A 23,638-nucleotide genomic window follows, 5' to 3' on the forward strand; every position below is an offset into this window, starting at 1 on the left:
AGGTCATCTAGGTCCCACCTCCTTATTCCACTGGTTTGGTGCTGCCTGGAGCAATACACCCCAGCCAAGCCTTGTGGTGGGCAATTAGCCAAGTGCCTAATTACCAATTAGCTGCTTTTTGATGTTCAGTCAGCTTGGGAGCCACTGCCTTCTGTGGCCACGCTCTGCAGCTCTCCTCACATGAGAGCTGAGGATTCCACACACAGTCCAGAGGATTCCACACTTTCACTCTGCTCCTGGGCTCTCAGAGCAGTGCTGCTTCCCAGCTGGAAGTGCTGGAGTCTGAAGGACAGCTAATTGGAATAAGGAGATGGGACCTACAGGGGAGGAGGGAAGGGGTTGGGAGCCACCAAGCAGGTACAGGAGAGGAGGTCTCAAGGGACAAAGGACACCTGGATGGCTCAATGCCCCCCCAGGGGTAGAGGGCATCCTTTGAATCTGCCAGTCACTTGACACCTTTCTGGAATTCCAGGACTGACAGTGCTGGGAGGGGAAAGGAGAGGTGGCTGACACACCTGGGAGGGAATGATGGGCTCTGAGGTGAACCCTGAAATGGCACGGTACCAGAAGGAACGGTGGTGCGAATCAAGGACCTGCCCTCCAGCAATCCTCTTGTTGTCCTCCTCCCCCTGCAGGTGCTAAAAGAAGCTTCCCAAACGAACCTCCTTGCAAGGGTCTGGTGGTACAAGCCCTTCCAGTACTTTGAGAAGAATGTGCAAGGCATTGTACCTCGCTCCTACCACTGGCCCCTGCGGTGTCCGGCGCTGGCGCGGGGCCGGCAGGTCAAGTACAGCCGCCTGGTGAGTGACACGTAACGGTGTCACCAGAGCCCCTGAAGGACCTGTCCCAAGTGCTCACAGCTCCGAGAGAAGATGCCATAAACAAAAACCCACCGCTCCCTAACCCCTTTCTTTAGCAGCTCCCTGGACCTGACCTGTTCAGTTACCTGGTAAGCACTGTGATCTTTTTTTCTCTCCAAAGGATCTGCGTTGGACAACAATAAAGAGAATTTAACTGATCATGCACTGTTATACATTTCTTGTCGATAGAGTTGGGATTTGCATTTGCCCATCACCGTGTTCCTTTGTATATGATGCGACAACATAGATGAAAAAGCTTTTATATCATGAGTTCTGGTCTTTCCAGTCACGTCTGGGAACAAAGCATATTATTTTCTTGGGAAAACATACTTTTCATATCTCTTGCCCCAAAGATTGGGCTGTAAGCCATTTTCTAGCAAATGACTATATGAAGGTTTCTAAATATCTGCCTTGGGTGAAATCAAGAAATCTTTCTACCTGTTGCACCGTGCTACGAATAAGATGATAGACACAGAAAGGTTTGGTAAATCCTGATTTTGTAGATTCTGCAGTGACTGACTGTGTCAAAAAAGTGCAAAAAAAAAAAAAAAAAAAAGAAAAAAAAAACCAAAAAAAAAAAAGAAAGAGAGAAAAAATGTAAAGTGATTTTCTAAGTATTTCCTAACTTTATTTTTCAAAATGTGTATGAAAAAAAAATTAAATTTAAAAAGATTTTTACATGTCAGAGAATAGAGAGTTAAAAAAATTTAAAGAAAATGCTTCTTGGGAGAGAGAGAGATTTGTCTATGTTTCTAGTGCCTTTCTTGTCTTGATTGTATGGTCAGTAGGCAGTCTTAAATGTTTTTATTTAAAATAAAGTATTCCATGAAAGCAGAATTATATATACTGTATAATTACTAATTTTTGCATTTATAGCTAAATTAAACTGGAAATTTGCTTATAATGTTGAAATTGCCACGTGTAGGGAAAAACCTCCCACCCCACCAAATAAAAAAGGGTCCGACCTTGCTCACACATTGTGGGCAGGTCAAGCTAAAAAAGTATCACTTTATTGTCTACTTGGTAGCTGGGTTTTAAAAAGCAAAACAGCCATGAATTCCTGTTTTTTAAGAATTTTACAAATGATCACTGAGTGAACTATGAATGGTTTCTCCATCCCCTTACTGGAGTGTTGTTGAAAAACAACAAAGATAATCTATTTCTTTAAAATATTTGTGCAGAAACTGCATGTAATTCTAAGTTTCCACTCCTACCATACATACTGTATGTTTGGGGAAGTCTCCTATCCTAAACTTGCCAATGTGCAGAACAAAAATAGTTTTTATATAAAAAAAAAAAAAAAAGAATGAAGAAGAGAAAAATATATATATAAATATATATATATATATATATCCATTCTGTATTTTACGTGAAGCAGAGTTATCTTCTGTAGGTTTTTTGTGTATTCACAAGGTGATATTTGTATTGTAAAACAACAATGGTGAAGGAAAATAAAAAAGGCTTTTGAAAAATGTAGTTTCCTTTATCTTCTTAATAATTCAGTTGAAATTTAAAGCTGGGTTTATTCTTCCAAACCTTGCCTTTAAGTTGATGTTATTGCACTGTAGGCCATCCGATGTGGACTGTATGGAAACTGCATTGATGTGGAATTGCTGTTGGGCAAAACAGTGCCTTATCTGAAATAAATGCTATGCAATCGGGAGGAGCCTTCCTGGGAGCCATCTCCAGGCCTTGAAAAATCTACCCTGCAACTGCTGGGATGCAGCACAGGGCAGGGTGGGCATCCCTTCCCCCAGGAGCTGCCAGTCCTGGCCCCTGGGCACCAGAAAAAGAGAACAGAAGCCAATTTCTGTGCGTCCGTGGTGGTGAAAGTGTCATTTTTCCCCCCCTTATTTTCTTTGTTTTCCTTTCTTTTTTTTGGGGATGTTTTATCTCTGCCCTGTTCCTCAGCCCTGGCCAAAACCCTGGAGAGCTGGTGGGGTGCTGCTTCTGCTGCTCTGCCTGGGGATGTTCCTTATCAGTTCTGTCTCCCTGGGAGGGAGGGAAGGAAGGAAGGAGGGAGGGGTTCCTCGGCCAAACCCTTTGCAACAGCATTTGCAGAGCTGGGTGGGAATTTAGGGCTCAGCTCTGCCTGCTCTGCCTTCAATTCACAGCTTTTTGGGGCTAAAAGTCGCTTTTTCAACAGCCCAAGCCCAGCCCAGCTGATTGGTGAGGTGATTTTTGAGAGATTTGGTGCTCCCAGATGTAACCCAAGGAGTAGATTTTTCAAGACCTGGCATCACGCACACCCGAACCATTGACATAAGTAAATGTATGGATATATATGCACATGACATTAAATGGAATCTGCTCAAGCCTGCCTTGTGGTGTCTGACTTTCTGCATGGCTCTGCCTCCTCAGGGTCCCATCTGTGCTCAGGCAGGGTGTGCTGCCTGGGAGTGGGGGCTGCTGGCTCTGGAGGAGGGATGGATTTGGGACAGCAGTGCTGTGCATTGCCTCACTCCGGGCTGTGGAGCTTGTGCTGCCTTGGCTGGCTGGGATGGGATGTGGCTCGGGGTCAGGGCGTGGTGCTGATGGTCAGAAGCCCAGATTTCCCTCTGTGCTCCCCCCAAAGCTCAGGTAAGATTCACCTGCAGCCATCCCTCAGCCTCTGCTGCCTGGGGAATGCAGCCAGGGGCTCCTCTGCCATCATCACCTGTGAGCTTTGTGTTCCTGGGCTGGCATCCTTGGGTGACTCCAGGGACAATCTTGTCCCACTCAGAGGCTGAGCCACCACCTCAGTGATTCCCTTGGTGCTGCTCCTCCTTGCTTGGTGCCCCTCAGAGGGGTGAGCACAGCAAACCACCCGGCTGTAAAAGCTGGAATCTGGCGTGGTGCTGCCCCAATCCCACAGAACTCGTGGATCTCCCAGTGGAACCATTCTCTGTGGCCAGGTTTGGGTGTGGAGGGGCAAAGCTGGACAGGCCAGTGCAGGTGCCAGGAGGCTGAAAGTGGGAAGAGGGGTCTGCACCAGAAGAGGCTGGAAAAGGAAGGTTCGGGGTGGGGAAAGAGCTGGGCACACCAGGATCTCTGCCAGGAGGGTGGGCACTGATGTTACCAAGATCCATCTGGATCCAGGAACGTGGGGAAGCTCTGACACCCATAAAGAGAGGGATGGGAGGTGTTGGAGGAGCAGGAGAGCAAGGGCAGGGATCCATCCCTTTGCTTTCCTGTGCTCTGGAAAGAGCAATCCCATCAACTTCCCCCTCCTGCTTTTCCTCAGGACACAGCTGGGTGCTCATTCTCTTCCTGGTGCCAGCAGATCAGAGCACTGCCCAAAGAGAAGCCACAAATTCCTGTTTTGGCAACTTCTCCCACCCAGCTCATCAGCTATTGGCCACAAAAGTTTGCCAGAAGCTTCTGTGGTTTCTTTTTGCATCCTCTCAATGCCTCTCCTGCCCCTGGCTGTCCACGTGTGCTGCAGGTTGGGCAGGGAATGCCAGTGAGAACCAGGATTTGGGGACAGCACCCTTTGTTTAAATCAATAAATGTTTGGCCACCACTCTCAGGCACTCTGCAGCACCAGGAGCTGGATTTTGATGGTCCCTGGGGGTCTCAAGGTTTGGGAGCAGACAGGGCTCCCATAGAAGCTTTCACCCCTGGATAGATTTAAGGCACATCACCTGGGGAATTTTGGGGTGTTCACATGTCTGGCCATAAATTATCAGCAGCAAAAAGTCACCATGAGTTGATTTTCCAGGAGGGCAGGAGAGTTTTTGCTCTTGAGGAAAGGCAAGGCACCCCAGGCCAACATTTTAATTAAATTTGCCAGGTATCCCTTCAGCTCAGCTGTTCACTCAGTGACCTGTACAGGATTTTGAGTTCAGAAACTGCAATTTTGCTACCTTTCCATTCAACCTGCCCTTCCCAAACTCTCCATGTCTGTGTTTTCCAGCAGGAAAGTCACCTTTTGCCACCACCAAAAAGTGCTCCACTTCCAGCTGCTGCTTGGAGCAGGGGTGTGTGTTTTGAGCAGGGAAGAAAATCCACATGGTGTTGGATTTTCAGGTAGAGCAGCCCTGGTGTGTCCTTGCAGGGTTCTTGCTGTCAGCTCTGTGCAAACACTTTTATCTCCTGCCACCCTGAGCCCCAGCAGAAAGGACTTTGGCCATTTTCTGTTAAATAAACAGCATTATGTAAGAGGCCTCCTCATTGCTGTGGCAGCTCTGAGAGCCCTCACAGGCAGGATCATTACAGGGGATCCATAGTGCCTTCTCAGGAAAAAAGGGATTTTTTTTTTTCCCCTAGAACAAGTGGGACAAAAATTATGCAGCCAGTTTCAGGAATCATTCCAGGCCTTCTAATTTTTTTTTTTAAGTAATTTTTTCAAGTAATTTTTAGTCTCTTCATTGCCCATCAGAAAGGTTTTTGTTTCAGAAGGTTTACAGAGAAGATCCTGGCCTGAGCATGCTTAAGAGAAGAATTTAGTTTTACCCAGTTAGTTCTAGTTTTACCCAGTCCCAGCTTGGATGGGTTACATGAAGGGAGATCTCCAAGCCCAGGAAATGCTGGTTTTAAAGTGAAATTGGGGTGTGGAGGAAAGGGCCACTTCTCTGAAATGATCTGGTCTGGCTCAGGAGGGATGAGGAACTGAAAAATGAGGAAAGGGAAGTAAATCCTTCATGGGTTCATATTTCAAAGCCAATTTTCTTCATTCATTTTATTTTTCTTTATAGAAGTAGTTTGAATCCTCTTTCTTAACGATGTGGAAGATTCACTGAGGGCAGAAATGCACATTTGGCCATCTGTGTTGAGTGGTTTCCCCTGTGCCAGCTGTGCCTGACTCCATTCATCCCAGCTGGGTTGGAACACTTCTCCTGCTGAGGATGGAACCCCTGGGCTGTAGAGCAGTCCTGTGCTAGCAGTGATGGGGAGAAACCTTTTTTCAACAGGATGAAGATTATTTAAAAAAAAAAAAAGCAACAAAGAAGCTGGAGAGGGGAAGGAGGATGGTCTGTGGGAACTTAGAGATCACCTGCAGGAAGAGCTCTTGCTCTTGCCCAGCCTGTTCCTGTGCTGCTCCATGGTTCTGTCTGTCCCCTCCAGTTCCCCCCAAGGCTTTGGGACCCACTTTGGGACTTGAGCATTCCCAGGAGCACAGCGGTGTCCAGCCAGCCCACAGGGCTGTCTCCAGGCCCTGCAGGTTCCTTGGGGATTACAGCCAGGAGATAAGCTATCAGGAAATCTTGTTTCTCCCCAGCAGCCAGTCCAAAAAGCACTGGAGCCAAAGGGCAGAGCTGAACGTGACCTTGAGGCGCTGACGCAGCCGTTCCTGGGGTGTTAACCCTTGGATCAGGGATGCACCCAGGGAAAGGGGATGATGGAAACTCTTTCCCCTTCCCTGAGAGGGGAGGCAAATCCCAGAGGTGCTCCCAGCTTTTAATTCCCACCAAATACAGGAGGGAGAAAGGGCTGGGGCTGGTTGGATCTTCCCTCCCTGCTGCAGCAACATCAGAGGGTGTGATGGGTCCTGTCCCTTTGGGGAGGAGCAAAGTGCCAAAAGCCTTTGGATAAAGCTGTTTGAGCAGCTGGAGAATTTATCCAGGCCTAGCTGGGACTTGAAACAGGTGGGGAAAAAAAAAAACCAAAACTGGGTTATAACAAATAAAGCTTTTGTTAGATAGAAAAAAGTATTTTGCACTTAAAATACAATGGTGTTTCCAAGCTCTTCTAGTACTGAACTTCCATGGGAATCAGGAATCACATCCAGCCACCATTCCACAGGCTGGACCAAGCTGTGATAGGGCAGAGGAAACAAAAACATCCCCTTCCCAAATTCCTTGAACAGCAGAGCAGTCCTGGAAAGGTTGTTTTGGGAGAGGGAGATGCTGTCTGCAGCATAACAGGAACACACCAGGGAAAAACCTTCCATCACCTCCTCGTGGGATTCCAATTATTGATTGGTTTCTCCTTATCTTGGTTCACAGGGTTACTCAGCAAGAATTTTCCACCTGAGCTTTCCAGCCTGGAGCTGGGAGCTGCTGGGGCAGGCGAGGGAACTCAGGTAAGGAGATTGCCCTGGGATCCCCTAGGATTGGGGTTTGCACCTTCCAGTGGTTTTGGGGCAGTTTGATCAGTGGGGTGGTGAGGAGGGTGATTGTGTGTGTGATGCTGATGGGTTCCAGGCTGGTGCTGGGATAGTTCTGGAAGCTCAGGGAACAAAGAGGGCAGGAAGGAAACCTGAGATTGTTGTCACTAAAATATTTGCTCTGTGAAATTCATGCCTGGCTGTAGCAGAAGAAGCCCAGCTGATAAGAGAGGTCACCTGGAGCAAGTCTAAGTGACCACTTGGCTCTCTGCTGATGTCATTTCTCACTGCTACCTTTCCAGGAGCAGCAGTGCTCATTCCAGCAGTTGTTTCCTGAGGGTTTATTGTTTCCAGGGCACATTCCCTGTGAGGAATAGCCTGCAGGCAGGAGCTTCACCAGAGCTGGCAAATGTTACAGCCAGGAAAATCAGATTCTCTGCCTCATCCTTCACTCTCTAATCACAGAATAATCACAGACTGGTGTGGGCTGGGGGGGGGACCTTGAAGATGAGATTCCTAAATTGATGTTTATTATGGTGACAGTGCTATCTTCTGCTGTGCTCTGAGCTCCAGCATCTCCTGCAGCCACTCAGAGAACGCAGGACCTGCTGGAATATTGGGGGGTTTGCTCCCAGATCCCCTCAGAAGGGTGAGCAAGGTGTCCTGGGAGACACAGGGCTGGGAATTTGTCCTGTCAGACCTGGTGTCAGGGAGGGATTGCTGCCAGCAGGGGACACATTTTTGTCATAAGCTGAAACATAAATCTCCACTTTCCATCCTTCTCTGTGCTGGGGGACACAAACTGTCACTGTCATATTTTCTGATAAATCCCTTCACCAGGATTTTTCTCCTGAGAAGTCTCAGAAAAGAAATATAAACAATAATTATCTGATTGCTGGGAATGTGGTTTGGAGGTTGCTTACCAACAGGTGCACCCTTGATTGGTTCCATGTGAATTGTTTTTACTTAATGACCAATCCCAGCCAGCTGTGTCAGGATTCTGGTCAGTCATGAGTTTTTATTATCATTCCTTTCAAGCCTTCTGATGTCTCCTTTCTCTTTCTTTAGTATAGTTTTAGTACATAATTTATTTTAATATAACAAAATATCATAAAATAATGAATCAGCTTTCTGAGAACATGGAGTCAGATTCTCTCACCTCGTCCTGGGGACCCTCACACACCACAACAACAAGCAGCTCTCTGAGGGTGGGATGTGAGCTCTGGCTGGGATGTGCCCCTCCCTGGGATGTCCCTTTCTGCTCCCACAGTGGCCCCACCATGGCTGCAAAGAGGTCCAGGTGCTCCTACTCCCGGCTGGAGGTGATCCTCATCGTGTGCCTGGTGCTGATGATCTCGCTCACCGTGGCGCTCCTGGTCCTGCACTTCCTCACCAAAAACACCCATGGCAAGTGGAGCTACCCCAGCCCCTCCAAGCCCTCTGCTCCTGGGCAGGATTGAAATGAGAGGGGTGCAGGTGGAGGTCTCCAGGTCACTGCTGAGCTGTCAGCACCACCTCTGCACGTGGTCCTTCCCCCCAAGCACAGCAGCAGCTCTCTGGGCATGGATGCACAGCCCCAGGGCTGGGCTGAGCTTGGCTGCAGGGATCCATCCCTCCCTTCCATCTTCCCTTCCCTCTCTGTGCCTGCTGAGAGCCCTTTGCTCCCAGGATTTGACCAACCCCATCACAGCCCACTGATGCTTTCAAGCCCATCCCCAGGCACAGGTGTCAGGAGCTGGACTCAACATCTCACCAGTGGCACCTTCCAGCTTCTAGATTTTTGTCTCAGATTGGATGTAGCTCACATCTGGGACCCAAAACTTGGTGGTGTTAGGCTATAACATGTCAGAGTTTTGCACAAGTGGTTCTCCTCTGTGTCAGAGCTCTTGGAGGAGGAGGAGGAGGAAGGGTATTTCCAAAGGGGTGGCTCAGGTGGCACTTTAAATGACAGAAATGGCATCAGTCTGTGGCCAGTGTGTTTCCCTTGTCCTGTGTTTCAAGTGACAGCCCAGGAAAGGCCAGGCTGGGAAGATGGAGCATCCCCCGATCCCAAAGCAGCTGCCTGGGGAGGGCTGTGGGAACAGGGCAAGCACACAGAAATATTTCATGTTTTCCCACAGTGTTATCTCAGCCTGCAGTGATTTGTGGTGCTGGGATTTCCTGAGATGCAGATAACCCTTCTGATTGATTATGATTTGATAGCCATCCATGGCTTTTCCTCCACGGGTTTGCTCATCCTGGAAGGATTTCTGCACCTTCCTGTTGGCTGGGGTGACATGTGACCTCCTTTGGGAGAAATTTTCCTCACCATTTGCCTGGAAATCACTGCTCAAAACTGCTTTTCTCAACTCTGAGCTTCAGCTGGCTCTGCTGTGGTTTTTTTGGGGAAGACCAGGGCACCAGCCCTGGACACAGGATGTGTTGGATGTGCCCTTCTCTCTGCCCTAGTCCTTTCCCAAAAGCTCCTGACACGCCATCCCTTTTTTCTTACCACAGCTGAGCTGACTTGGCTGTGTCAAACAGCACTTGGACCTGGTTCCTGTGTGGTACTGGTGGGCTTGGAGTGTTTAACTGGGAATGCTGGGCTGGTTCCCCTCTCTGTGCACCACCACCCATCTCTGACACTGCCCAGGGACCCTCTGGAGAGCTCCCTGGCTGGTTCTGCTTTGCCACCCCAGAGGCCTCCACAGCCTCTGCACCTGGAGAGCTCACTGGAAATCCCCTCAGAGCGCTCAGCCAGAGCCCTTTGGCCTCTTTTGCCCCTGACCCTGCTCGTGTGTGTGTCCACTGATCTGCCACTTGTTCTTCCAGATTGCACCGACAGCATAGCAGAGGAGGCAAAGTACTTGGTGGGTGTTGGCAGAGCTGACTGCACGGGGCCTGTGGCACAGGTGCCTCTGGTGAGTTGAGGGAATTCCTCGTGGGGTGGCTGAAATACTGATTTTTTTTCATCCTTTGTGAGTGGTTTTTTTGGCAGGATTTCCAGTTTGGAGCCTCTGCCTTGCCAAATGCGCGTTGCCTTCGAACATAAGTGGAAATTTCCTCGAGGCTGGGGGCGACGTGGGCTGGTGGGAGGTTGGAAGGGCTTTAAGGCTCCTTCCAAGCCCAACCATTCCATGGAATGCAGGGCAAGACAGAGCTGCAGCTCGGAGTTGTTGAATGATCCCTGGGCAAATCTACCCGGGAAAAGCAGAGGAATAAATGGCTCAATATTCATGATGGAGCTCTGTCAGAACCCAGGGCATCCCTCTGGCTGTCCCTGATGGCTCCAGCCCCTGCCAGGGGGCTCAGAGACCTTGGCACAGAGCCCAGGACACCTGTGACTTTGATTGTGACCCATGGAGCAAATGACCAGCTTTGTATGAAGAATTACAAGTCAGGAGAGTTTAAGTAGAATAACAGTTAGTTTGTCACGGGGTGAAAAATAGATTTTTGGGGTTTTTAGAATGGAGCTTTGGGGTCCCAAGATGGAGGGATTTGGGTGTGCCTTGTCCTTATTCTTTCTGGCCTCCATCTTCTGGGTGATGGTGGCACTTTTGGATTGGTTTAAGGTAGGAACTCACTGTCTAACACAGGTGATAGGTAGTGGGTAGTTATGGTAAATAATGCACACATGTAGTTTTTAGTATAAAAAGATAACAGAGTGCCTCTGTCTGACCTGCTAGATAGACCTCAGCAGGCCAGAGAAAGAATTTGATAGATAAGAAACAATGAACAACCTTGAGACCACGACCAGGAGAGCTCTGACTCCTTCTTCGACCGCCGGGCTGGGGAAAGAGACTTGTACGTATCTCAAAGTCACTGTGACCAACAGAAATCCCAAGAGAGCTCCTCTCTTGCAGATGGGATATGCCAACCCCAACCAGGTGGGTGGGGGGCTCCTCTCCCGCCTCTACAGCCGAGCCTTCATCGTGGCAGAGCCCCAGGGCTCCCGACGCGTGGTCTTCGTCAGCGCCGACATCGGCATGGTGTCCCAGAGAGTCAGGCTGGAGGTACCAAGGGGCTGCCAGAGAGGGCTGGGGGCAATCCTCTGGGATCCCCTTGGGCTGGGGCTGTGTCTCTGCTGGGGAAGAGCTTTGGGCCCCTCAGCAAAGGAGGCTGGACTTTGCTCGCTCTTCTGTTAATTGCCGGGAGTTCATTGGAATCACAACTGAATTATCATGGTGCCTCTAATGCAGCAGAGAGATGTGAATCAGGAAACCAGAAACTTCCACAGGCACTGAAGGGTTTGATCTGCAGCCTTGGGAGAAGCTTGGATTGATGTAAAAATAAAACACACAAAGCAGAAAAACCATAAACTTGTGTTTCTATGGTTGTAAGAATATGCCTTCAGTAAGTGAGAAACTGCATTGATAGGATGGTGAAGGGTTTATAATGTAGAAAACTGCATTGATAGGATGGTGAAGGATTTATGTAGAAAACTGCATTGATAAGATGGTGAAGGGTTTATAAGGTAGAAAACTGCATTGATAGGATGGTGAAGGGTTTATGATGTAGAAGACTGCATTGATAGGATGGTGAAGGGTTTATGATGTAGGGGTGGGGTTGTATAGAATGAGTTTAGAGTTTAGAAGTTATAATAGAAGCATATAAGTATGGCAGAAGCCCATTAGATAAAAGTATCCACAGTGAAGTAAAGGTGGCAGGTTAGAAAAGCAGAATAAACCTTGTGGCATCTATCCATTGGTTTATAAAGTTCTGTATTGCCTTGTAACGAAGAACTTGTGACTACTCTGAGCTATGGCCGAGTGCTTGCTCCTCTAAAACCTCACAGCCTCTGGGACTGATGTTTATCTGAGCAATAAATGGGTCTTAGCCCCAAAATACTCCCATCCCTTCATTACAAAGCAGTGACAATGATAGGGAGGTGCTGGAGGACTGTGGATCCTCCTGGGACGATCTGGGATGCACTGCAGGTTGGATAAAAGGTCTTTCACCAGATATTCCTATTTTGAGCCTCCTGCCAAGCCAACAGCTACAACCTCGTTGTTGTGCCAGGCAGAAGGAGAAGGGTGAGGAGGGGGAAGGATGGATGGTTGGGGTTTTTTGAGAACAAGAAGGGGTTTTTAGGAGCATGTCCTCCCGCTCAGGTGCTGAAGCAGCTGCGGAGCAAGTACGGCGAGCTGTACCGGCAGGACAACGTCATCCTGAGCGGGACCCACACCCACTCCGGGCCTGGAGGGTACTTCCAGTACACCCTGTTCTGGATCACCAGCAAGGGGCTCGTCCAGCCAACCCTCAGATCCATCGTGAATGGCATCGTGAAGGTCGGTGTCGCCCAGTTCAGAGCGCTGAGCAGCTCTGGCTGGGGTGTTTGGGGTGGCACAGCCTGCTTTGAGGTGGGCTTGCTTGTTTGCAGCTCAAAGAGCAGGAGCTTTGGACCCTTTCTTCAGAGACAGCTGTTGGTAGTTTAAAAGTACTGCCGTAATTTTGGAGAATTTTAGATGAGCTTTGGAAAAAATCCCAAACAAGCACCCCCAGACTCCAAGAAAGGGCTGGGGATGGACAGGGAGGGAAAGAAAGAGTTTTTCCAGATAACCTCCCTTACAGGCTGATAGTCCCTGTCTTGCTGCTTTGCAGAGCATAGATATTGCCCACGAGAACATGAAGAAAGGAAGGCTCTTTATAAACAGAGGCACAGTAGAAAACAGCCAGATCAACCGGAGCCCTTTCTCCTACCTCGCCAACCCAGAGTCCGAGCGGAGCAGGTAAGATCTCCTGGGCAGGAGAAAAGAAATAACTGCTGGAAAAGGGCTTGAAAGCTGTAGTGGCCCTCTCCAAGCATGAGGAATTGGTCAAGGATGCGACCTTGTGCTTTATTTAACAAATAAAGAGTCAGAGGGTGTTAAAGTGCTGTCCTTGGTGCATGAATTTGTGTTATCGCCATTCCCTGGGGGAGCAGTGCCTGAGGACAGCGACAGCCACAGCTCTTCCCTCACCTTCCCAGCTGGTTCCAGGTGCTTCTCCAAGGCCTGGCTGTGTGCTGGTGGTACCTGGAAAGACCTTTTCACATCCTTGTTCAGCCTGGTGGGGATTTCACCTGCCAGAGCATCAGAGCACCGCCTTGGCTCTGATGGGATTTCCCTGCTTTGTCCATCCAGGTATTCATCCAACACGGATAAAGAAATGGTGCTGCTGAAGATGGTAGATGAAGATGGACACGAGCTAGGCCTCATCAGGTACTGAGCAGCAGGTTTTTCTCCATACCCTCATTATTTTTTGTAGGAATGAAGGTGTTCTGTTTTCCCCTCCTTTTTTACATCACTGACTCCTCCTGGTTCCTTTGAATATAAAAATCCCTGCAAAATATAATTCATGGGTTGCTGCAAGAATCATTTCAGGTCTGAGGGATCTTTTGGTGGCCTTGATAATGACAGGGACAAATTCTTCTCAGGCTTCAAAGCCTGGATTGTTACAGCCACGAGCCCTCCTGGTTAGGAAGGGACAGGATGGGAATCCTATTAGGATCCCTGAGCACCACGAGTCTCTGTGTGTATTCCCCCAAAGAAAATCCCCCCAAACTGGGAAGAGGAAAATGCAATAGGATTGAAATGCAATAGGATTGAACAGGTCAGTTGCTGCTGCATGGGGCGAACAGAGCATCTTCACTTTTTAAATTTCACTTTCATTTCAATTTTGGCCCCTCCTCAGCTGGTTTGCCGTGCACCCAGTGAGCATGAACAACTCCAACCACCTGGTGAACAGCGACAACGTGGGCTATGCCTCCTACCTGTTTGAGCAGGAGAAGAACAAGGGAATGCTCCCTGGAGAGGTGGGAGCACCCAAAGGGGTCAGGGTGGGACAGCAGGGCAAGCACAGGAACAGAAGGACTGTGCTGAATGCTTTGATTTATTTCCTTTTACAGAAGGGAAATTGGAAGGTGTGTTCTTGACTTTCCAAGCTAGTAATCAGTGGCAGTTATTCAGCCTTGAGGAATAATTCACTTTTATTTTGATTAAAATCTGGGGAGGTTGTGGTTGCCCCATCCCTGGAAGTGTTCAAGCCTTGAACGACCTGGGAAGTGTCCCTGCAGTCAGCTCCAATAGTTCTCGCCCCATAAATCAGTCATGGTGAACGCCTGTGAGGAAAATACTCCTGTGCAAGGATGCTCTGATGACCCATAAACATCTGATCAGCAACATGAGGAGCTGGGAAAGAAGAGCTGAGGTGGAAGAGGGGGAGGAGGGAACACTGTCTGCCCACCAAGGTGGTGTGAAGCTCCCCCTGAAATGCCACCATGTGCATCCAATCCTCCTCTGCTCCTACCCCTGGGATGTGCCTAAACCCCATCCCAGATCTCCCAGCGACCTTGGGGATAATCCAGAATCCTGCTTGGCGGGCACAGCAGCTGCGGGGAGGGCTGGGCTTTGCAGCTTTCCCTGCAGGGCACTGTAACGCTCCTCTGGCCTTTGGCAGGGCTCCTTTGTGGCCGCCTTCGCCTCGTCCAACCTGGGGGACGTGTCCCCCAACACGCGGGGCCCCTTCTGCGCCAACACGGGCGAGTCGTGTGACAACCCCCAGAGCACCTGTCCCGTCGGAGGGGTGAGTGAGTGTGTCCCACTGCCCCACCCTCTGCTCCACCACCAGGCACGGGGAGGGCACCCAAAAGTTAAAAAATCACCTCTTATAAAAGAATCACCCGGATGCCACTTCCAGGAGTTGACCGCGCTTCGTCCCTCGCGCGCCCGGTTCTCTGGTCGTTCATCCCAAATTTTTGAGGGTAGTCACCCTGTGGCTGATTTTGATGTGGCCTGCAAGAAACCCTCAGTTCCCACTCAGTTCCCTCAGTCTGGCAGGGCCAGGTGCTCTCCACAATCCCTGATCACCACACGAATTTCCCAACAGGCAGCCATGTGCATGGCCAAGGGGCCCGGGAGCGATATGTTTGAGAGCACCAGGATTATAGGGCAAAATATCTACCTGAAAGCAAAGGTAAGGGATTGTTCTGCTTTCTCAGTGTGTGGGAGTGCTGCTGTGACAGGAATTCATGCTCATTTAAGCAACTTGATGAGCCTTGTGGATCCCTTCCCTCTGGATATCTATCTCCTATATTCCATATTCTATCTATCTTGTACTTGTTTTGGTGTTTGTAGATTCAAATGACTCTAAAGTTCCTTGATTCTGTTTTTTATTGGGAAATGAGCTCTGCAACCAGCTGGTGATGTCTCTGTCTGCTGGAATCAAGAGGACCTCAGAACATGGAATTTGTTAGGCTTAGGACAGTGTAGGAAATACCTTCAGCTGTCAGGAGTGCAGGGCTTTGAGGCAGTGAGTAAAGCAAAACTTCTTCTTTCTCGCAGCAAACATTTTTCCTGCTTGGTCCAAGATGTGAGAAATGCCACCAGGGGAAGGGAGCCGCCATCCTGCTGAAACAGGGGCATGTTTCAGCTGTAAAAGAGAAGTGTCCTCCCTCTCTGAGGCAGGGAGAGCTGGCAGGGCTCGGGGGTGACAGAAACAAAGGGACTTGGGAATTCGAGATTTGCAGTAATATAGAATTTGCAGGCAACCCCCGATGGGAGGGGGGAGAGAATGATGCATCTGACTGCATCTTATCAGAAAGCTAATTAATTACTGTATTATACTATATTATTCTATATTATATCACACTATATTGCATCTCAACTGAACCTGCCAAGCACTCAACTCTGCACAGAACTCGTGACTGTCAGCCAACAGTCCTGACACACACACACACACCTGACAGGCCAAGGAGACAAAACACCATCAATTTGGGTAAACAATCTCCACATTGCCTTCTACTTTGGCACAAACACGGGCACAGCAAATGGGATAAGAATTGTTTTTCCTTTCTCTGAGGTTCAGAGAATGTGAATCCCAGAAATATTCTTGGGCAGATGTGCCTTGCTTTTCTCTGTGAAGAGAAACGTGGCGACACATTACCATGGAGGAAATGTCCATATGGCTGTTCCTGACTGCTCGTCCCACAGGGATTTTTTTCCACCTCATGTGTCCCTTAGGAGCTGTATGAAAAGGCCTCCCAGGAGGTGACAGGACCCCTGAGCTCAGCCCACCAGTGGGTGAACATGAGCAACGTGTCCGTGGAGCTCAACGCCACGCACACGGTGAGAGCAGCCCCTGTTCCCCCAGCAGTGCCTGCCACCAGGAGGGAAAATGGGATTTGTCCCATTTCTTCCTGCCACTGTGAAGGGAAAATGGGATTTGTCTCTTTTCCCTTTTCTTCTCCCCTTCTGCTCTAGGTGCAAACCTGCAAACCAGCCCTGGGGCACAGCTTTGCTGCGGGGACTATTGACGGAGTGGGGGCTTTCAACTTCACCCAAGGTAATTTGGGGGGCAGATCCCAGTGGGGCATCCCCCAGATGGACTGACAGCCCTGGAGTCACTTCACAGCATCCAAAGGGAGGGATTTTGGGAAGGTGGAGGAAATCCCCTCACAGGTTTGTCTGTGGCCATTGGGGAAAAGGATATGGCCGTGCCCTGGAGGAAGGAGAGCAAGGGGATGGGGAATGGGGAGAAGAAAGAGCTGGTTGGGGACTGTCCTGCTCATTTGTCCTCCTTACCTGGGAGCAGGGAGTGTCTGAGAGCTGCTGAGGAACAGGGTTTAAAGGTGTTTCCCCCTCCAGGCTCAGTGGAAGGGGACCCGTTTTGGGATCAAATCCGGGACCAGCTGCTGGGAGAGCCCTCGAACGAAACCAAAGCCTGCCACAAACCCAAGCCCATCCTCTTCAACACAGGAGAGGTAAGGACACACCTGTGTGTGCCCTGGGGGGGCAGGGATCACTGGGCTGGGATCAGAGATCCCAGTCCCTGGTGGGTTTAGCTCCAGGCAGTGCCTGTGGTGCCTGCTGAAGAACAAGGAGGGAGCACAGGGTACGTGGGCTCTGCAGAGCTGCTGCTCCACCGATCCCATCCCCACGCTCAGGGCATGGCTTGGTGTTTTCTGAGCTCTCCCCAAACCCTGCCTTGTGCCTCTAAATGGAAATTGCTGCCCCTTTTCCCACCTGATGCTCCCTTGGCACCGGGGCAGACGTGGCTGCTGTGCAGAGGGATCATGTCCAAGGTTTTCAGAGCACTTAAACGAGGCCATCTGGGTAAGGAAATTCATTGTTACTCCTTTCACCAGCCTCGTTAAAAGCTTCCCTGCTGTCACTTCGTGTTCAATCAGCTCCTCACCTCAGCTCTCCCCAAAAGAGGCCCCAGCTCCTCCCAGCCTCCTCCTCCAGGCAGGATGGTGTTGCTGAGAGTAAATTACACTTTATTCTTAGGGCTTTAGCACATTTTAGGGATGCTCTGGCAGCCCTCCTGCTTCTGATGTGCTTCACAAGCTTTTGTCATTCACATTTTGCCCCCAGCAAATTGCTCCTCAGAAACAAATCCTTTTCTGGCTCACTGGAGTGGGATTTTTTTCTCAATCAATCCCAATTCTATCCTTTTTCCATGCAGGTGAGGGGTTTCTAGGTACTACCCTGACCTTGAGCCACTTTGCCTAAAGCTGCCCCTCTGGCAACACCTTGTTTAGGGTTTTTTAACCTTACCCATAGTATTTTCTTGTGCTTTAGCTGACTCTTATGGTCAGACATCACATGAAGGCAAAACACCTTCTCACGTGTTTCACAAATAAAATTAATTTACAAATAAATTCACAAAACAAATTCGCCTGCCTGGATGGTGACTGTAGGATGGAAAACACCTCAGATTTTTTTTTTCCCTACTAAACCAGGTTATTGATATGCACTTTTTCCTCTCCCTCAGATGACCCGGCCCCACCCCTGGCACCCAGACATCGTGGATGTGCAGATTGTTGCCATCGGGTCCCTGGCAATCCTCGCTGTGCCCGGGGAGTTCACGTGGGTATTCCTTGGCTCCTGCTGCTTTTACTGCAGCCAGATTTCACTCAAACCTCCTAGAACAGTCCTGCCTGCAGGTGGAAAGGGGAGTAGGCTCAAAATTGTCCCCAGACTCACCCTGAGAACGACTGAGATGCACTCAAGTGTCCTGAATCCTTTTGGTTGTAACAAAACGCAGTTGCAAGGAAACCAAAGGGATTTGTGAACTTTGATTCTGTTTTTGGCACCACAAACGCCACAAGGATGAATTCCACTGACTCTTGGTGGTGCAGAGATGCAAATTTGACTAGGATCATGATTTATCTCTTGTACCTTTATTTCTACTCCAGCCCCTCTCTGGCTGTGGTGATGGGTGTGAAATGTTTCGAAGTGTTTTGGTTGAACTTGAGCACAGAGGATTTTAAGGGATGTTGGGCAGGGCTGGAGCTGCTGTGGGAATTTCTGGTGGGTGCTGCAAGTCCAGCCAGCAATTCCTGCTTTAGATCCCTGCTGCCCACAATGCCAGGGGGGTCGGGCTGTGCTGCCAGGGAACAGGGACAGGACAAGGGGAAAGGGGCTCCAGCTGGGCCAGGGCAGGCTCAGCTTGGACAGCAGCAGGAATTTCTGCATGGAAAGGGTGCTCAGGCCTTGGCAGGGGCTGCCCAGGGAGCTTTGCAGTACCCATCCCTGCAGGTGTCCCAGGAAGGGCTGGAGGTGGCACTCAGTGCTCTGGGCTGGGGACAAGGTGGGCACTGGGCACAGCTGGGACTCCGTGGGCTGGCAGGGATTTTCCAGCCTCAGGGATCCTGGGATTCTGTGATTCTGGAGCCTGACTTTGTTCCCTCCATGCCCAGGACCATGTCTGGACGCAGGCTGCGGGAGGCTGTTCAAAGAGTGAGTGGCTGAGGTTCCCCTGAGCGCAGCACATCTGGAACTTCCCTTCTCTTGAGCCTCCTGGCTTTTCCCTCCTCTCCTCCCAGCTGGGCTCATGGGGCTCGTGTCCCACAGATGTTTCCTTCTCCCATTTTCCTCAGACAGATTTTCCATCTGCTTCCTGACAGGCAGGAGAAATGAATATCCTCCCCAAAACACCAACTGATCGGGTTTCAGTCCATTAAGGCAATTCCACAGGGATCCAGGCACAACTGATGCCAGCAGGATTTTGGCTCTGGGATGGAGGAGTTCAGCTCCTTAATCCCTACCAGAATTCAGCAACATGAGAACAACTGCAGGGAAAAAATTTTTAAAAAGGCAAAAGTATTTTTTCCATTGGATTGACACATCCTGGCTGTAAGCTAAATAAAATCCCAATCCCAGATGCTGTCTCCACAATTCACTGGGCCTTTCTCATACTTATATCCCTAATTTTTTTAGGAGTATACAGACATGGGCTTCCAAAAAAATCCCAAAACCCTAGATTTACTGGGATGTGAAGTCATTTGTCCTTTTTTAATCCGGGGAGTGAATGGGTGACCTTAAAAAAGGGAAATTGCACTTGTAGGTTTGCATTCCTGGGCATCCAGCCCCCTTCCCACCATAACTGTGTATTCTGTCCTGGAAAAAAAAAAACCAAAAAACCCCCAAAACCCAATAATTTAAAAACCCAGTAGAGTTGTGCATTAAGAAGTTGTTTCAAGGTAAAGGTTTTATTTCCTTCCTTAGGAATTTGACTCCCATGGGGCACCAGGGATGAATGTTGTGATTGCAGGTCTGTGCAATGTCTACACCCACTACATCACCACCTATGAGGAATACCAGGTAAATGTTAAAACTGGGGATTGGGTCTGTCTAACTGAGTTCACCTTTTGGCTCCAGGGACTAATCATTCATGTGGAATGATGTGTGCTTAGAGTTCCTCTCCTTTGCCACAAAAACGGGCAGGGAAGGTTGGAAGAACTGGGGTTGGAAGAATCCCACCCCAAAAAGTTGGAGGGGGAGGCAAGTTGCATCATAAGCCTTTAAAAGAGGGTAAAAACTCTGCTTATTGGAAGAGCAAAGAGGGTAAAGACTGTGCTAATTGAAAGAGCAAAGAGGGTAAAAATTGGAAGAGCAAAGAGGGTAAAGACTGGAAGAGCAAACAGGCCCTCTCTGCTTGCAACAGGTTGGAGAATGAGGAGTAACCTGAAATTGCAGCAGAAATGCTTTGGCAAGTTGTTGGGGCTGTCTCCTTGTCAGAAAGGGAATAAATAACCCACTGCTGATCCTGAGCTGGCTGGGATGGGATGTGCAAACCACTCAGAGCCCTCCCAGCTCTCCTCTCCTGAATTTGTCCTTTCCAGGTTCAACGGTACGAGGCTGCCTCGACTATTTATGGGCCACACACCCTTTCTGCTTACATCCAGCTGTACAGGGGCCTGGCCAAGGCTATTGCTCTGGTAAGCAGCATTTCCTACATGCCACAGGCTGCTGGGGACATCTTAAATCAGTGGTGGTGGCTGCTCCTCACCGAGGCCACCTGACTGCTGTGCTCTCTCTTCACAGTCCACCTTGAGAAATGGTATGAAAATAATTCCTGGAATGAGGCTCTGGCATCACTTGAGAAATTCTGGGGGTTTTGCAGCTCAAAGTGTAGGAAATCAGTACTTCTAAACTTGCAGTATGGCCTGAAGTTGCTGCTTTTCTACCAAAAGGAAAATAAATCTGCTGCGTTTTTTGTGTACCTGGCGGTGCCCACCAGCACTGTGACCATGTGAACAGGCAGGAGCAGCGGGCAGGAGCATCCTGGGATGTTCTGGGGCTGGGTTTAGGAGACCCCAGCCACAGGGCAGCAGGTGTCCTGCAGGGATTGCTCCTGCAGGCAGAGCACAGCTGGAGATGCTCTGCTTTGCTTTCACGCTCACTTTATCATTCCCACCATCTGTGCTGGCAGGGGCTGGGAGGCAGAGCTGTGGCTCCTCAGGGAATCCTGGCTGTCCATGTGGATGTTTAACAAGCACATCTTCCCCCTCCCAGAATGGCACTCAGGAGCTGTCCCCTGGTCCAGAGCCCCCATTTTTCAACGTAACCAGCCTGACCCTGCTGCCTTCTCTGAGCGCCGAGAACGCTCCGGCCAATAAAACCTTTGGGGATGTGCTGGAAGAAGTGAGACAGGAGTATCGAGAGGTGAGAGCTGCAGGGAAGCCCTAAAACCTGCTGGAGAAATTGCCTTTAAATTCTTCCCCCTCAGCCCACGAGCCTGTGTGTTGTGGTGCCCTCAGAGCAAACAGGTCTTGTTTCTCTGGTGGGCATGGCTGAGGAGGCAGGGACAGAGCATTTCCGTGCCACTGTGCTGAATGGGAATAAAATGGGTGGATAAAGGGGGAAATAAAAGCCCCTCATTCAGCACAAAGCAGATTTTCCCTTCTGCTTCAAAAAACCAAAATAGCAGTCGATTAAGTAGGCAAATATTTTACAGGGATTTTTTACAAGCGGCAATCAGGTCACCTTTGATGCCTCTGCTGGAATGTAAATGAAATGAAATCAAAACGTCAGAAATGGTTCTGTTTTCGATGCTCAGCGTTTAGATAAGATGTTCAGAGCAAGAGCTTTCACCTCATTGCCATCTCCTTACTCCCTGCAGTAAGGCATTCTGAAAAATCTCCCTTATTTCCTCCTTTTTTTATGTGCAGTGGTGGAGTTTATCCAGCAAGCAGGACGAGTGGAATGGCAAGGCCCAGAGCAGCAGTTCAAAGCACAAATTGTCCACTGCTGCTGCAACAAGTCAAATTATAAATGATTTAAAACAGCAGCAGCAACAAACTAAGCACAATAAAACACCACAAAACCAACCCACCCTTAAATACATCAAATGGCCTCTTCAAAGGATGCTCTTAATGTGCTGCTCAGCCTTTAACACAAATCTCAATTCCCCCCCAGAGAGAAGTTGCTGCAGTGACTTTTGTGGGTGCAAACCCCAGGAACTCTGCAGAGAACGCGGTAAATGTGATGGAATCATGCTGGAACTGGGATGTTTGGGATTGAGGGAGTGATCCTGGAATTGGGGTGTTTGGGATTGAGGGAACGATGCTGGAACTGGGGTGTTTGGGATTGAGGGAATGATGCTGGAACTGGGGTGTTTGGGATTGATGGAATGATGCTGGAACTGGGGTGTTTGGGGTTCATGGATATTTGGGTAGGATTTTTTTCTTTGCTGGGAGACCAGGGGAAGATGGGAATGCTGTGCTTTGGGAATTCACACCACCAGAAAGCTTTTGGGGCAGTGAAGTGAATTTGGGCTGTTTATAATCTCTTTATATTGTTGAAGTTGTGTGTGTTAGGCCAGGCTGGTATCCAGGGCAAACCTGGTCCCTAATTTCCATCCTACCACCCTGCTGCTTTATTTTAACAAAACAAAGGAAATCAGAAAAGCCCTTAATTCATCCCATCACTCACCTTGCATGGACATTGTGGCTGCCCATTCTCTGCCCACAGATAAGTCCTTTGCATCGTTTATCAGCTTAAATTTGTGCTCTGGCAGTAAAATATAGCAGTAATTCCCAATTTGCCAGTGAAGCATGAGGAAGCAGAGTCCCTATCCAGTTTAAAGTGCCACAGAAGGTGGGGACCTGCCTGTCCCTTCAGTGTCTGCCTAACTCTGGTGGTTTCATTCCAGACTGAGCATAACTTCCTGACAGTGGAGAGATACTCCAGCATTTCCAGCAGCTGGAGTGTGGTGCTGAATGATGCCTCCTGGGACACCAGGTGGGTGCCCTGAGCAATTTCCCTGTCCCACAGAATCCAGGGAGTCATTCCAGTCTAACCTGAAGGGCTTCATTCCTGAGCTCCCAGCCCCAGGTTAGTCTTGGCCCCGCAGGTGATGCTCTCCAGATGATATTTGGGGGGGTTAATTTGGCAAAACTGGTGTTCCCCTTGGCTCCAGGGTCTGGAATGGAGGCTTGCAAATTTGGGAAAGGGCAGGAATTACAGAAGGTTTGTGGTCCAGCTTGCTCCTAGCTTATATCCATCCCTCTGGCACACTGTAGGGATGAGTAAGATGCCAAGGAGAAAACAGGAGAGACTCACAGGGAAAACTGGCCAGATGCACTGTGCAGAATAAACAGACAAAATAATTTAAAAGTTTGGAAGAAAGAAAAGTGAAGGCTGGAGATGTCAGCTTTCTGGAGAAATACCCACAAAGCAGCAAGGCTGGTGACACCTTTCAGAGCTGTAGGTGAATCTTCATCAGCTTCCCAAGATTTTTCAGCTGGCTTCCTCAAAGCCAGCTGCAAAATCCCTCGTGTCCAGATGATGTGTGGGGTTTCGAGGCTGAGCATTGTCTGTAGAGTTTTGGGGGTTGAACAGAAAGGCTTTTGCACAAGGAGTGTGTAAAAGACAACGAGGTTTTGATGTGGAAATGGGCACCAAAAGTTCTGAGCTCAGTAATGACAGATTTTGTGATTTAAGTGAATATTCACCCTCTGAGTTTAGCTCTGCCCCTGCACAGTGAGGACTTGAAGACGCTCCAGGGAAGTATATTTTATCTCATGGCACACAGTGAGCTCCAATGAAAGGTGGATTTCCTTGCTGACTGCAGTTTTGGGCCTGTTTTCCAGGTTTTACTGGAGCAAAGGCTCCCGTGGCCAGAGCAACGTGACCATTGAGTGGCACATCCCGGCTGGCACCGAGCCCGGCGTCTACCGGCTCCGCTATTTCGGGCACTACAAGAAGAGGTTGTCCCTCTTTCGTGTCATCACTGTCCCCTTTGAGGGCTCATCCTCAGCATTTCAAATCACAGCTCCATAGGTGACCCCCTTCCCTAAAGGAATGGGCAGGAGATTTGGTGTCTGGGCTGCGCAGGGGTTGGATTTGGATGGTTCTTGTGGGTGGTCTCCAATTTCCAGGTGATTCCATGATGTTTTAGGAGGGTTTTTTCGTCACTGCTGCCCCTTGGGTGCTGCTGGATGTCATGTGATGTGCAAAAGTCGAGTTTCTGGGAAGTTTTGGCTTTTCCCTGGAGCTGAGTCTCC

General features: G+C 49.3%; 2 protein-coding genes across 5 annotated transcripts in view; both read left to right on the forward strand.

Moving 5' to 3' along the window:
* Positions 1-3,166, forward strand: part of SGMS1 (sphingomyelin synthase 1) — an 89,168-nt gene extending 86,002 nt beyond the window's left edge. For all 4 annotated transcript variants that reach the window (XM_084210767.1, XM_084210769.1, XM_084210768.1 and 1 more), the window contains one exon: positions 636-3,166. In XM_084210767.1, coding sequence (XP_084066893.1) covers positions 636-815 — 180 coding nt within the window. In that variant the 3' untranslated portion in view covers positions 816-3,166. The remainder of the gene's footprint in view (positions 1-635) is intronic.
* A 5,002-nt stretch (positions 3,167-8,168) lies between these two features.
* Positions 8,169-23,414, forward strand: LOC311156704 (putative neutral ceramidase C; the record flags this gene model as incomplete). Its single annotated transcript, XM_084210889.1, has 20 exons — positions 8,169-8,295; positions 9,700-9,788; positions 10,731-10,880; positions 11,979-12,155; positions 12,469-12,596; positions 12,990-13,067; positions 13,540-13,660; positions 14,305-14,430; positions 14,734-14,820; positions 15,867-15,971; positions 16,107-16,188; positions 16,491-16,606; positions 17,620-17,714; positions 18,548-18,587; positions 19,356-19,451; positions 19,973-20,068; positions 20,646-20,795; positions 21,549-21,608; positions 22,285-22,373; positions 23,225-23,414. 20 exons carry the CDS (start codon positions 8,169-8,171, stop codon positions 23,412-23,414), a joined length of 2,202 nt encoding a protein of 733 aa, XP_084067015.1.
* Positions 23,415-23,638: the final 224 nt, after the last annotated feature.

Source organism: Fringilla coelebs, assembly GCF_963513975.1.
Source record: "Fringilla coelebs genome assembly, chromosome: 8".
Classification (NCBI taxonomy): Eukaryota; Metazoa; Chordata; class Aves; order Passeriformes; family Fringillidae; genus Fringilla; species Fringilla coelebs.